Raw genomic sequence first — 14,520 nt, forward strand, 5'->3', positions numbered from 1 at the left:
TAGTCCTCTAGCTTTTCAAATTGTGCATAAAATCCTCTGAACGATCCTGGGGAAGACACCTCCAGAATCACAGTCATGATACTTCCTATCCCTGGGACTATGTGATCGGTACACTTCTCTCCACACATCTTCTCAATCAATTGACCCTCACTTCCAAACCCATCGTACACTGCAACAGAATTAGACAAGCATTGCTCACTGTTGGGAATATCAAAATACTTAAAACGGACTTGGGCAGAACCGAGGGCAACCCAAGTGCATGAAATTGTACCAGTGACAGGGCCTGAGGGAAGATTAGCAGGTCCGAAACTTTGACCCATCGGCATAACTCCACCGCAAGCAAAGTTTCCTTGAGAGTTGGATAGTAAAACAGGACAATTCGGAGTGGGTGGTGGTAGCGTAGTTGGGGCAATGGTGGTTCGAGGTGTAGGGGCTCTAGTAGTTGGCCTGGTAGTGGGTAGGGGAGTGGTTGGATCTGGTGATGTCGTGGCTACTGTAGTTGGCCTAGTGGTAGGTAGGGGAGTGGTTGGACAGACTGTCGTGTACTCAATCCTAAATCCCGTACGTTTTGGTCCATGATATGGTCCAGCAAAGAAGTATAGTCTAGTATTGCCAGTTGCAGTGATGAGAGAAGGTCTACCAAGGTCACAAATGGTGTGAATCAAGCCGGTAGTATCGTGGATTTTCAAATAATCTTTGGGACAGTTTTCAGTTGTTTTTTCAGCTATCCCAAAAGCTAAATCATCAAATGTGAGGCAAACATTGCATCCTGGAGAAGGAACTTGGATGTTCCATTCACAGTTAAAATTTAAGGGGTAGGTCGCGGGCCAGGAAGGTGTTTGGAAGCTTCCAGAGGCACCTGTGAAAAGACTTGGCCCATGCACATATAGTAGCAGGTGTGGGGGGCTGTGTGGTCGGTGTTGTCGTGGAAATTGTGGTCGTTCTGGTTGTGGGTGGAGGGACAGTAGTTGGAGTAGTAGGGGGAGCAACAGTTGGTCGATTAATGGCTCGGTAAGTGATTTTAAATCCCGTCCTCAGAGGCACATGATCTGGTCCAGCGTGGAATACTAGTTGAACGTTATTAGAGGTAGTTCTGATAGGAGCAGATGGCGGTTCTAAATCACAAATAGTGTGTGTTAGTGCTCTACCATTGTAAATCTTCAGGTAGTCCTTAGGACAATTCTCAATGGTTTGTCCGGCAATTCCAAACACTGTATTAAATGTTAGTTCAATTACTTGGTTTGAATTTGGAATGCTGATTGTCTATTCACAGTCGAAATTGAACGGGTAAGTCTCGGGCCACTGTGGAGTTTGTAGAGTTCCTATGGCAGATGTTAGTGCACCCCCACATGTCGGTGGAGTAACAGTTGGTGGGGCTGTATATAGTAAGGTATTAGATCATAATTATATGGAAATAATTTCTAAGGCATCTGTATATGGCCGGTCTTATGTGTATAAAATCATTTCTGCAAAACACGAATGATCAAATGTGGAATCTCACTTGTTTACCGCCAACATATGCTAAACAGATCATTGTATAACTTATGTGTTCCCTCTATCCCACACACTCCCACACTCATATGCATGGGAAATTGTTTTAGTGCTACACTACTTAGCAGCCCACACGATTTGAAAACATGTACATATTTAGTAATGTCCCTAGCTCACATAGTAATGAAAAATACTTGTGGTGACTTACCAGTAGGTGTTGTTGTGCAGCTCAGACCATCTGCTTGTAGATAGTAGCCAGGATTACATTTGCATATATAAGAGCCTCCAGTGTTGTCACAAATATGATCATTATCGTATGCACACTCATTGAAATCTGCACGAAAACAAGTGTTTGTGTACATGATCATGACACTCACATATGCATGTGTTGAGGTAGGAAATTCGAGTTAAATGCTATTATTATAGCATCTGAAAACATTGGAGCTGCATTATTCACTTACCAAAGCAAGTACTTGCTGCTGGAGAGTGATAGTGTCCATTTTTACATTCACAGCGGTACGATCCATCAAGATTTGTGCATTCTGTTTGATTTGCCACGACACTCATTGACGTCTGTAGTCAATGATGCACATGCATGGTAGGTTAATTATACATGCATAAGCATTATATAACTATAGAGAATTATGACTACAGTGCATCCAATCTAGAGAGTAGAATACAAAAATAGGTGAGTAGTTGTACTTAAATGTATCTAAAGATTTAAACATTTCTAAGAAATTGTGCTGATACCATTGTATAGGTAAAAGAATAAGCTACAACATGATTCAAAAATATTTCCCCAAAAGTTGTTGTAGTAGGAAATAATTTTAGGTGATAATGGGGGTGATCGTAAAAAAATTTGCGTAACATCAATTATCTCCGGAACTAAAGTATTTCTGGAAAAATTTTTCTTATCAAAAGCCAGACAATTTATTCAAGCTTACTCCTAGCCTCGATCCCAGGCCGAGTTTTCACTTTTATAACGGTTAGGCGAACAACCAGTTGTTCGCCTAACCGTTATAAAAGCGAAAACTCAGTTGTTCGCCTAACCGTTATAAAAGTGAAAACTCGGCCTGGGATCGAGGCTAGCTTACTCCGTGTAATTTTTAGACCTTAGCCGTAAGATTTTCTTCAAATCTCTCCCTAACCGAAACGGCACTAAAAACTAGCACGGAGGATGTGTAGATATTTAAGTAACATCGAATCTTTCTTAAGATAGCCAAACTATCTATAGATGGTGTGACAAAGTTTCAAACCTTAGCCGGAAACCGTTGGCCTTTTCTCTCCCTAACCGATTACCCACTATAACAATTGGGTACTGTTTTATTAATCACCACAAACCCACCACCTTATGTTGTCATGAAAACAATTTTGGATATGTTGTAGCTTATTCATTCGCCTACACAATGGTATCAGCAGATTTTCTTTAAAATGTTCCAATTATAAGATATTTACATTTAAGTACAACTACTCACACATTTTTAGTATTCTACTCTTTAGACTGGATGCCATCTCCTTTTTAAAGTATCTATGCATGTTTTTATAATACAGTCATTATGCATTACCTAATTTGGAGAACACAGCAGTTTAGCATACCTAGAACTATACTGAAATCTGAAAGGTGAACACCGCTCATCTGATATTAAATCTATTTGCTGAGCATAGGTCTTCTCGTCTCCTCCATCCTCTGCCTGATCGATGCCACCTCTTTCACGTTCATTATTGCTGATCTTGCCAAAATGAAACCATGTGTTAATTTGTGCATGTGCTAATTATTGCAGTTTATAATTATGATGTCAAAACTAATTATATACTGTATAGCGCGAAATTTTCGTGGAATGGACTCTAAAAGCATTTCCTTAAGCACTAGAATGACTGCTTACTAGAAGCCACGCCTTTAAATCTTTACCGCGGCACGTTATAGTAGATAATTCTAATTAAAGAACAATTTTCGTGGACTTTATTTTCGTGTAGGATTGCTATCCCACGAAATCAGCGAAAATAAGCACCTCGAAAATTTCGCATTATACAGTACAGTAGTACATAGGGTCACCAAATACTGAATCGAAATGACTTCAAGGCTAAGTAACTATATCCAGCATTGAATCAAAATAAAGATAATGACGTCCTCGATCCCTCATCCGGAAGTGAATCAGTGTGCCGAGAACTATTATCTGATGTGTTTTGAGTCTGTTCAATTGCAATTTCACACTTCCATGTAGCCTCCTTCACAAATGAGCAGTTGTAAACATTATACAAGGTGTTCGTACATGCAGTTCACAGACTCCTATACTGTGGAAATTGTACGTCAGTTTGAAACCAGTTCTGCTGCATGGATGGTAGTCTCATGAATCAGCCTGCCTTGGAGAGTTGGAGAGACTCTCCAAGGTCGGCTGATTCATGAGATTACGCCTGCCTTGGAGAGTTAATTGGAGATACTCTCCAAGGCCGGCTGATTCATGAGACTACATGGATGGAAACTCACGGCAGTCGTGTGGAGGGACAAGACAAATGGCACGGTTTTTTTCCAGGTATGGTTTCCCTACACTAAATCAATCGGACGTCCTTTGAGACTGTTGTCCTCCAAGCGAAAAATTAATTTGTGTTGCTCCACAAACATAGCTATGACAATGAATGCTGTGAAACGAATAAACCATTCCGGTCAATAGCCAGTTGGTAGATTGGCATTTACCACTTCGGTTTGTACGTTACTTAGAAGTGTAGGTATAGTGAGACTAGAGGAAGGTACGGTAGTAGGACGAGAGGTGCATGGGTCTAGTGATGTTGTTGTGGCAACTGTAGTTGGCCTGGTGATGGATGGGGGAGTAGTTGGACGTAGTGTTGTCATGGCTACTGCACATGAAGTTGGTCTAGTGTTGGGTGAAGGAGTGTATGATCAGACTGCATGTCATATGTACTCAAGTCCCTTATACACAGAGGTCCATGTCACAAGTTGGTGTCTCGTATTAATCCTTGTTTCTGACAACACAGTCATAATAGCTACTGTGTTGAGCTCTTATCTTGGTGAAGAGGGATTCTAGACAGGCTAGACAAATTAGCTAGAGACAGGCTCCTAGCTATAGGCAACAAATAGTTACATAGTTGTTACAGACAAATTGACTTCAGGTGTATAACCAGATCGAGAAACAAAAACATCAACTGGCAGGCAAAGTGAAGTGAGGCAAAAAGGTGAATACATGCATGAACGGAGCCCCAGAGGCTCGCACAACAACAAATTAAAGGGAGATGGGGAGCATTGCAATGAAAGAATACAGACTGAATAAAATTTTAGTCCTCTAGCTTTTCAAATTGTGCATAAAATCCTCTGAACGATCCTGGGGAAGACACCTCCAGAACCACAGTCAAGATACTTCCTATCCCTGGGACTATGTGATCGGTACACTTCTCTCCACACATCTTCTCAATCAATTGACCCTCACTTCCAAATCCATCGTACACCGCAACAGAATTAGACGAGCATTGCTCACTGTTGGGAATATCAAAATACTTGAAACGAACTTGGGCAGAACCCAAGGTAATCCAAGTGCATGAAATTGTACCAGTGATAGGGCCTGAGGGAAGATTAGCAGGTCCAAAACTTTGACCCATCGGCATGAATCCACCGCAAGCAAAGTTTCCTTGAGGGTTGGATAGTAAAACAGGGCAATTCGGAGTGGGTGGTGGTAGTGTAGTTGGGACAATGGTGGTTGGAGGTGTAGGGGCTCTAGTAGTTGGCCTGGTAGTGGGTAGGGGAGTGGTTGGATCTGGTGATGTCGTGGCTACTGTAGTTGGCCTGGTGGTAGGTAGGGGAGTGGTTGGACTTGGTGATGTCGTGGCTACTGTAGTTGGCCTGGTGGTAGGCGGGGGAGTGCTTGGACAGACTATCGTGTACTCAATCCTGAATCCCGTACGTTTTGGTCCATGATATGGTCCAGCAAAGAAGTATAGTGTGGTATTGCCAATTGCAGTGATGAGAGAAGGTCTACCAAGATCACAAATGGTGTGAATTAAGCCGGTAGTATCGTGGATCTTCAAATAATCTTTGGGACAGTTTTCAGTTGTTTTTCCAGCTATCCCAAAAGCTAAATCATCAAATGTGAGGCGAACATTGCATCCTGGAGAAGGAACTTGGATGTTCCATTCACAGTTAAAATTTAAGGGATAGGTCGTGGGCCAGGCAGGTGTTTGGAAGCTTCCAGAGGCACCTGTGAAAAGACTTGGCCCACATATAGTAGCAGGTGTGGGGGGCTGTGTGGTCGGTGTTGTCATGGAAATTGTGGTGGTTCTGGTTGTGGGTGGAGGGACAGTAGTTGGAGTAGTAGGGGGAGCAACAGTTGGTGGGGCTGTATATGAAGTAATGTATTAGATCATAATTATAAAAGGCATCTGTATAGCTGGTCTTATGTGTATAAAAATAATTTCTGCGAAACATGAACGAATGATCAAATGTGGGATCTCATTTGTTTACCGCCAACATATGCTAAACAGATCATTGTATAACTTATGTGTTCACACACACCCACACTCATATGCATGGGAAATTGTTTTAGTGCCCACACGATCTGAAAACATGTACATATTTAGTAATGTCCCTAGCTTACATAGTAATGAAAAATACTTGTGGTGACTTACCAGTAGGTAGTGTTGTTGTGCAGCTCAGACCATCTGCTTGTAGGTAGTAGCCAGGATTACATTTGCATATATAAGAGCCTCCAGTGTTGTCACAAATATGATCACATCCTCCATTATCGTATGCACACTCATTAAAATCTGCACGAAAACAAGTGTTTGTGTACATGATCATGACAATCACAGTTAGTGCTTATGCATGTGTTGAGGTAGGCAATTCGAGTTAAATGCTATTATTATAGCCTCTGAAAACATTAGAGCTGCATTATTCACTTACCAAAGCAAGTACTTGCTGCTGGAGAGTGATAGTATCCATTTTTACATTCACAGCGGTACGATCCGTTAAGATTTGTGCATGTGTGACATCTGTTTGATTGGCCACCACACTCATTGATGTCTGTAGTCAATTATGCACATGCATGGTAGATTAAAATAATGTATACATCATAACTATAGAGAGTATAATTATGACCATGTAGGCCAGTCTAAATAATTATTGTAGTTTCGAATTCTGATTGTAGAATGCACTTCACTCCGTGCTATAGGATGGTAAATTTATGTTCTACATATCTACGTATACAGTCAAATTGTGTAAACCGCTAGCCAATTAAAGTACCTACCAATTGTTGAGAAGTCCACCCGAAGTCCCCGCGGTGTACCAGGTCCTGTGTTGCTACTATCAGTGTGGTAGTAGACAGTTGCTGTGTTGTCATACACATAGTTTGAGGTGTATATCTGGCTAGAGCTGCAAAATTTGCCATCTCTAGCATTTCTTGAAAGATATTCACCATCCTCAGGGTTTATAGATCGTCCAGTAAATACTTGGACATAGTCTTTAATGCACCCAGCACTGTAATTGGAGAGTGTATCTGATAAGAGTCTGAGAACAACTCATACTTGTACAAATATTTTGTGCTGCTACAAATCCGCCAAAATAACAGAGAAAATTCTGAAAACGCCAAAATTACTCCCCGTCTATAATAGTAACATTAAGGTAACTAGAACTGAAACACTAGATTGTAGTAGTTTGCCAAACCACAAACATACATTAAGGTGTCTGCTATGTCAATCAAAAGTAAAGGGCGTACAGACAATGGAATCTATGAGTGTATAATTATTATAACACAGTAACGATTAATAGTTTTCTGGCAGCGAAGTTACCTCTGCTCTATGCTGAGTCCTGGAAAACTCAGGCGAACTCTGTATCCTTCAGGCACCCGAATCACCCATGCACACCTCTGATTCACAATATGGTTGGGATAACTCGGCGAGTAGAATGTTCCACTTTTACCTTCCATAACTCCACCGCATGTGATTCCGTCCGGAAGGGTCAGGGCTTTAGTACTTTGTGGGTATAGGTGCTAATTGGGGGCCTTGTAGAACCTAATATTATAGTATAAAATATATTACACTTACACTTACTAGTACTATGCAGGCAGGACACTCACCACATCGATAAAGGGCATTTGCTTTAAGGATATCCAAAGGGCTTAGTTCTTGTGCAGAGCCGAACACAATTCCTTCGTCTTTCGCTACAATAGTCGGATTGCTACGGGACTTTGCAAACGAAGTACCAGTGTAGTGCATAATGCTGGCATAGTCATAGCCATAACCTAATGTAAGTGTTTGACCAAGTCTAGCTTTCGCAAAATTTCCTGCTTGTCCATCACGGATGTTATTTGTGATTACGTTTACGTACTGGTCCCGGTCATGCCGAGTGTGCTCATGATAAAATCCTATTGCATGTCCTATCTCATGAACAGCTGTTCTCAAATACACACATCCCGGACCCAGAGAGACACCTTGAGGTTGATAATTGCGATGCAGACGTCCAACATAAGAATAGCACCTAGATACATGTAAATAAAATGGTGTTATGAACATGCAGTTTGTCTTTCAACATTCAAATTATCAAAAACACAATTCTATAATGAGACAAACTTACCCATCTCCTGAAAGGATATAGATGAAGTAGCGTTGTGTTGTGCGAGGAAAAAATCGAAGACAAGTTCTGTCTTCCCAGTGCCTCATTGCCTGCAGGATTACTTCCCTCTCATTGTCTGAATGTTAGGAAAGAACAGCTGTGTGAGCTTTTGTTAGATACAAAGCAAACTAATCAAACTAATACATCTTTAGAGACACCACATTTGTAATCTAAGTCGCGTCTGGTAACTACCAGTCTATCACATATCATCTTACCACTAAAGTCAGAAGAAATAGTGTATGGTACTCGTGCATTCGGCCATAGAGCGCTGGAATAACGTATCGCATTTCTCCTAGTTCTTGTCTGATCTGTGGACTGATTCTTGCCGTGAGGAACTTCGATGAATGCCATGTCTCCAATGTGCTTTATCATGGCTGCAGATTAATTTTATAGATACTGTACTATGACATTGATACAACCACAAACCTGCTTTGGCTGAAGGGTCTGAGAAATGTCCATTAAACTCATCTTTGACCTCCTCTACATTCTTGTCTGTTGATTTCTCATGAGTGGAAGATGCCAGGTGAAATATGAGCAGAAGAGTTATGAAGATTTGCTGTAGCATTCTGTTTGTCTGTAGTGAGTTAGTAGTTCAGCTTTCTGGTTATTGGTTGACTACTAACCTGAGTCATTTTATAGGATGGTAGATCTAATCCTGGTATTGGAAGTTTGTGGTTTCTAAAGTTTCCAGCTGCCCACACATTCTTGAGATCTGACACTGGTGACCTTAGACACAGGAAGAGTTGCTATGAAACCTACACTAACATGATAATAGCCATCTCCTTTTTAAGTATCTATGCATGTTTTGTCATTATGCATTACCTAATTTGGAGAACACAGCAGTTTAGCATACCTATAGAACTATATAAATCTGAAAGGTGAACACTAATCCGATTTTAGCTGAGCATAGGTCTATTAGGATTTTCTCGTCTCCTCCCCTGCCTGATGCCACCTCTTTCACGCAGTATTGCTGATCTTGCCAAAATGAAGCCATGTGTTAATTTGTGCATGTGTATAAATTATATGCTGTTTATGATGTCAAAACTAATACCGTATAGCGCGAAATTTTCGAGGCACTTCCTCTACATTGCACACAATGTTCGTAGAATGACTGCTTACCGGAAGCCACGCCTTTAATCTCTTTATACGTTATGTCAGATAAAAGAATAATTTTCGTGGACTCTATTTTCATGTAGGATTGCTAACCTACAAAATCAGCAAAAATTAAGCGCTACGCTTGTACGTTACAGTTACTTGGAAGTGGAGGTGTAGTGAGAGGAAGGTACGGTAGTAGGACGAGAGGTGCATGGGTCTAGTGGTTGGATGTGGTGTTGTCGTGGCAACTGTAGTTTTCCAGGTGATGGATGGGGGAGTAGTTGGACGTGGTGTTGTCGTGGCTACTGTAGTTGGTATAGTTTTGGGTGAGGGAGTGTATGGTCAGACTGCATGTCATATGTACTCAATCCTGAATCCCTTACACAGAGGTCCACGAGTTGGTGTCTCGTATTAATCGCATTGTTTCTGACAAATATTAATTTTCAATATAAAACACAGTCATAGTTACTGTGTTGAGCTCTTATCTAGGTGAAGAGGAATTCTAGACAGGCTAGACAAATTAGCTAACAGGCTCCTAGCTATAGGCAAAAAAATAGCGGTTACAGCATAGTTGTTACAGACAAATTGACTTCACAGTGTAAGCTTAACCAAATTCTTACAAAAACATCAACTGACAGGCAAAGTGAAGTGAGGAAAAAGGTGAATACATGCATGAACGGAGCCCCAGAGGCTCGCACAACAACAAATTAAATGGAGATGAAGCATTACAATGAGAATTGTTAAAAGAAAAGAGTATGATATCAACATCATCACATCAAATTAATTATGGTTTAATTATACTTCGTCTACATAATTTATTAATACACGTGCATTGAGCAAATGAACATATACTGTCTATAAAGCCCAGCCACACACATTGAACAACAAAACATGCTGTCTGGTTATGTTGGTGATTTAGTTTTTAACCAATGTAATAATAATAACGAACACGCTATGATTCACAGCAAAATATGGCTTTCAGTGATTAGAATAAAGTGACGATCAAAATATATTATGTGAAATAATTATGATTTATATAAATGTTGGTTTATCACTTAAATTTGTTGAAATTGTGCATAGAATCCTCTGAACGATCCTGGGGAAGACACCCGCAGAGTCACGGTCATGATATTTCCTGTCCCTGTGACTGTGTACTCGCCACACTTCTCCCCACACATCTTCTCAATCAATGGAGAATTTGAACCAGTTCCAAATCCATCGTGCACCGAAACAGAATTAGACGAACATTGCCTACTGCTGGGAATATCGAAATAATTGAACACGACTTGGAATGGTCCAACACCGAAAATTATCCAATTGCATTCAGGCTTTGTGGTGCCAAGGAAAGGGCCAAAGGGCAGATTAGTAGGTCCGAAATTTTGTCCTATCTGGAAGAATCCACCACAACCGAACGTTCCTTGAGGGTTGAATGGTAAAACAGGGCAATTCGGAGTGGGTGGTGGTAGCGTAGTGGGGGCGAGGGTGGTTGTAGTTGTAGTCGTGGTAGGACGAGTGGTAGGTCTAATAGTTGGACCTGGTGTTACCGTGGCTACTGTAGTTGGCCTGGTGGTGGGCGGGAGAGTGGTTGGACAGGCTATCGTGTACTCAATCCTGAATCCCGTACGTTTTGGTCCATGATATGGTCCAGCAAAGAAGTATAGTCTGGCATTGCCAGTTGTAGTGATGGGAAAAGGTCTACCAAGGTCACAAATGGTGCGAATCAAGTGGCCATTATTGTTGTAGATCTTCAAATAATCTTTGGGACAGTTTTGAGTTGTTTTTCCACCTATTCCAAAGATGGAATGGAATGTGAGGCGAACATTGCAACCTGGAGAAGGCACTTGGATGTTCCATTCACAGTCAAAATTGAAAGGGTAAGTCGCAGGCCAAGAAGGAGTTTGTAAGCTTCCAAAATCACCTGTTAAATTTCCACCGCATAGGAAAGGAGGAGGGGGTGTCACAGGACATGATGACGGCAATTGTGGTGCAATTGGCAATGAAGGGAAAGCTGCAATAGAAAAAAATCAGGTAATTTATTGCTATAAAGCTACGCTCTGCTAAAGCTGTTGATGATATGGAACTTTACCAGAAAGCTAATTTTAAGGCACAAACCAACTTACATTGTCTAGGTCCACAGCTTTTGCCATCCGATTGTACGTACTGACCAGGTGGACACTGACATCTGTAAGAGCCACCCATATTGACACATTTGTATTCACACCCTCCATTCTGGTAGGCACATTCGTTTATATCTGAATACAAGTGTGGAAGACATGATAACGTGGTCATTGTTGAATAGCACACTAACTGAATCATTTGTAAAACGTATTTACACATACCGTAGCAGGTTGTCGCAGCTTTTGAAAAATAGTAACCTTTATTACAGCTGCACTCAAATGATCCCTGAGTATTTCTACAGTTGTCACATCTGGCATTTCGACATTCATCATCATCTGCGCACATAGAAAAATAATTACCACACGTTTTAATATTATGTTAAAATTGATTGTAGAAGTCTGCTAACTTATCAGTTTCTAAGCAAATCCTAACTCTTACCTAAACAGGTGATTTTAATTTGAAGTCCAGTGCTTCCCCCAGAACTGTCAGTTCGATAATAGACGGTAATAGTGTTGGTACTTGCAAAGAATCTTGTTCGACTGTATCGATTTCCGCAGATCCTTCCATCGCTGAGACCACCATATCTAATAAGATCCTGACTGTCCAAGCTCGAACCAAAATAGATTTGAGTATAATCTTTAGTACAACCAGAGCTGAAAAAAAAAAACAGATCAGCTCAGCTAGTACATAGTTTGCATAAATTATTCGATTTTCAATACCTTGATTCTAAGTTCATTGATGGAAATTCGATTTGAGGAAGGAAACCACTGGGACATTGAAACACAAAGGCACACTCTTGATTTGGGAGGTGAGATGGGTACCCAGGGGATCGTACTGTTCTCATCTCACCACCACTCAGAACCTCCACTGTTCCACAGCGGCTGCGGCTGGGGTTCACAGGAGGTAAGGCCGGTGGAACAACAGTGTTCGGAGGAGAAAGTGGGCAAGCTGGAAAATGACAATACAAAAATAAGCTATAAGTCACTGTAATCTGTCCTGATTGACTTACGGCAGTTGTAGAGCCTGTTTGCCTTTAATATGTCCAGAGGACTCAGTTCCTCAGCCTCTCCAATTGGGATGTTAGGTTGGTTGGTTTGTATGGTTTCACTTCGTCCGTCTCTTGAGAATGCTCTGCTAGAGTAGTGCATGATACTGGCATAGTCATAGCCTAGTCCGAGGGTGTTTCCAGAGCTTATTCCAAACGCTCCAGTGATGCCAGGAAAAACATTATTTTGCAGGATAGTCACATATTCATCCCTGTCACCACGACTATGTTCATGGTAGAATCCAATTGCATGGCCAAGCTCGTGGACTGCAGTAGAAAATCGGACACAGTTGGGACCAAGAAACAATGGTTGAGGTCGTATTCTTGTTCGTCCTAGGTAAGATCGACAGCTGCAAGTAGAGTGAGCTTTGTGATTTTAATGATTCATGCACGGGATAATACAATAGTTATATGGCATGCACTTACTCTCCAGGTAAACTGGTCACTATTCGAATGGAGTAGGTATCAGAGCCTCTAGGGCGAAAACGAATGCAAGTGTTCTCTTCCCAATGACGTATTGCTTGCAGTATGATCCTCCTCTCCTGAGCTGCATGCACAGTTCGAAACAGATAAACGAATGCTCAAAGTATAACTATACTCACCATCAAACTCGGGTGCTATCTCGTAAGGGATAATCCCACCAGGCCATAGGTATGACACTGCATTTCTTTTTTTCCGGTACTGTTCACTGTTTTCTTGCTCCATTGAAGAGTCATCGACTTCGAACATCATGTCTTCAATTTCTTCGGTGTTTTCTACAGTAAAACATTCATGACAAACAAATTTGACAATAATATTTATGGGGCCAAATATAAGAGCCAGGAATACTGATTCATAATTCAGAAGCTCTATCCTGATTCTATAGCCTTGGTATATAGTATCAGGTTCATGCAATGCCATGCACATGCAGTGGAAATCTATACTATTGCCTCACCATAATGTTTTTCGATGACATGCTCCCCATTGGCATTGTATGAAAATCCAAAGACTCCTTTAGCTTGACTTCGAGGTTGGTTGAGGCTATGCAGCTCAGTAGGGGCATCATCTGTGAGCTGGCTGCTGTGGTCACTAATGGTAGGTAAAGCATTTGCTGCAAGCAAGAGTGCAGCTGTGAATGCAGTGAAAACTGCAAGTTGTTCCATGGCAGGTTATGACGGTTATTAGTAGAATTGCACAACTTCGTAAGTTTTCTTTTCTGAGAGTTATCACTGCTTAGTGCAAGTTTTTATAGGGAGCAAGCTTCCCGAGTTAGAGGGGTTGTAAATATTACACCCCCCCCAGATTGGTGACCCCCCAGTATAGGAAGTGAGGAAAGTGTTTTAGGGCTTTGGGGGTGAAGCCATAGGCCTATAACAATTCTTGCCAGAATATCTAGACCCAGTGGCGTAGGCAGAGGGGGGCTGACGGGGCTAGAGCCCCCCCCCTTTTGTGCTTCATCAACTCGAACTCAGCTTGAATCACCTTGATCTGTCAATCTATTCTGCACTGTACTGCGCGTAGTTAATGTGGGCAGGGCTACTGCGCATGCTTACTGCTGATGAAAAGTGATGACCTTTTTTTTAGGTAAAATTCCAAGCTATTCAGCGCCTGCTCTGGCCCTGCTCAACGGGAGCCCTGCCCTTCCCAAAATCCTGGCTACGCCACTGAGACCTATATTATAACTAGTCCAAACTCTACTACCCAGCTAGCCTCGATCCCAGGCCGAGTTTTCGCTTTTATAACGGTTAGGCGAACAACTGTTCGCCTAACCGTTATAAAAGCGAAAACTCGGCCTGGGATCGAGGCTACTACCCAGCATGAGACACTCGTTATTGTGCATGCCCTTAAACCGCTAATCAAGCCATGGTCTGTTGGGTGCACGTTTTGAAGAGCCTATAGGTTGCAAGTACCGGTAGTCTAGTACCGTCGATTAAAAGTGGCAGGTTTGGAGCTATAATTATATACTATAGCTACACTGAAACGGATTTATTTACTGTGTTGAGGAGATGGGGGAGCAGCTTCATTCGCCTTTATAATATCCCCCTCTCAGGACCATGCATGGTTGATCTTTGTCTGCCTTGCCGGATCAGCTTTAGATGTACGAATTGGCATTCGATAATAACAAGGCATCCACAATGCATGAAATCAGGTTGACAGCCTGGAATGTTACTGTTTGATC

The 14,520-nt window shown here is 41.7% G+C and overlaps 3 protein-coding genes across 3 annotated transcripts in view; all 3 read right to left on the reverse strand.

The window, feature by feature from the left end:
- Positions 1 to 1,126: 1,126 nt before the first annotated feature.
- The window catches only part of LOC135333679 (tolloid-like protein 1), a 53,744-nt gene continuing 40,350 nt past the window's right edge, over positions 1,127 to 14,520 (reverse strand). The window contains exon 9 of the mRNA XM_064528696.1: positions 1,127 to 1,376. Coding sequence (XP_064384766.1) covers positions 1,264 to 1,376 — 113 coding nt within the window. The 3' untranslated portion in view covers positions 1,127 to 1,263. The remainder of the gene's footprint in view (positions 1,377 to 14,520) is intronic.
- LOC135333711 (deleted in malignant brain tumors 1 protein-like) lies at positions 4,489 to 8,757 on the reverse strand. Its single transcript, XM_064528731.1, has 9 exons — positions 8,531 to 8,757; positions 8,320 to 8,478; positions 8,066 to 8,180; positions 7,569 to 7,969; positions 7,282 to 7,503; positions 6,741 to 6,970; positions 6,398 to 6,517; positions 6,124 to 6,261; positions 4,489 to 5,834 (listed from the first exon to the last, which is right to left on the reverse strand). The coding sequence occupies exons 5-9, from the start codon at positions 7,416 to 7,418 to the stop codon at positions 4,780 to 4,782; spliced, it is 1,680 nt and encodes a 559-aa protein (XP_064384801.1). The 5' UTR covers positions 7,419 to 7,503; positions 7,569 to 7,969; positions 8,066 to 8,180; positions 8,320 to 8,478; positions 8,531 to 8,757; the 3' UTR covers positions 4,489 to 4,779.
- Positions 9,794 to 13,578, reverse strand: LOC135333686 (dorsal-ventral patterning protein tolloid-like). Its single transcript, XM_064528708.1, has 9 exons — positions 13,297 to 13,578; positions 12,965 to 13,117; positions 12,789 to 12,909; positions 12,327 to 12,712; positions 12,037 to 12,265; positions 11,756 to 11,970; positions 11,539 to 11,652; positions 11,320 to 11,451; positions 9,794 to 11,207 (listed from the first exon to the last, which is right to left on the reverse strand). The coding sequence occupies exons 1-9, from the start codon at positions 13,502 to 13,504 to the stop codon at positions 10,255 to 10,257; spliced, it is 2,511 nt and encodes an 836-aa protein (XP_064384778.1). The 5' UTR covers positions 13,505 to 13,578; the 3' UTR covers positions 9,794 to 10,254.

The sequence above is a fragment of the Halichondria panicea genome, chromosome 3 (assembly GCF_963675165.1).
Source record: "Halichondria panicea chromosome 3, odHalPani1.1, whole genome shotgun sequence".
In the NCBI taxonomy this organism is placed as follows: Eukaryota; Metazoa; Porifera; class Demospongiae; order Suberitida; family Halichondriidae; genus Halichondria; species Halichondria panicea.

What these genes read in the sequence shown, in the direction of transcription:
- LOC135333711 (XM_064528731.1), bottom strand. Translation starts at nt 7,418, where the DNA reads ATGGAAGGTAAAAGTGGAACATTCTACTCGCCGAGTTATCCCAACCAT. An exon ending in GGACTCAGCATAGAGCAGAG is followed by an intron (nt 6,971 to 7,281) that starts GTAACTTCGCTG and finishes CTCCAATTACAG; the next exon opens with TGCTGGGTGCATTAAAGACT. An exon ending in AGCAGCAAGTACTTGCTTTG is followed by an intron (nt 6,262 to 6,397) that starts GTAAGTGAATAA and finishes GTTTTCGTGCAG; the next exon opens with ATTTTAATGAGTGTGCATAC.
- LOC135333686 (XM_064528708.1), bottom strand. Translation starts at nt 13,504, where the DNA reads ATGGAACAACTTGCAGTTTTCACTGCATTCACAGCTGCACTCTTGCTT. An exon ending in TGTCATCGAAAAACATTATG is followed by an intron (nt 13,118 to 13,296) that starts GTGAGGCAATAG and finishes GTTTTACTGTAG; the next exon opens with AAAACACCGAAGAAATTGAA. An exon ending in GATAGCACCCGAGTTTGATG is followed by an intron (nt 12,910 to 12,964) that starts GTGAGTATAGTT and finishes CTGTGCATGCAG; the next exon opens with CTCAGGAGAGGAGGATCATA.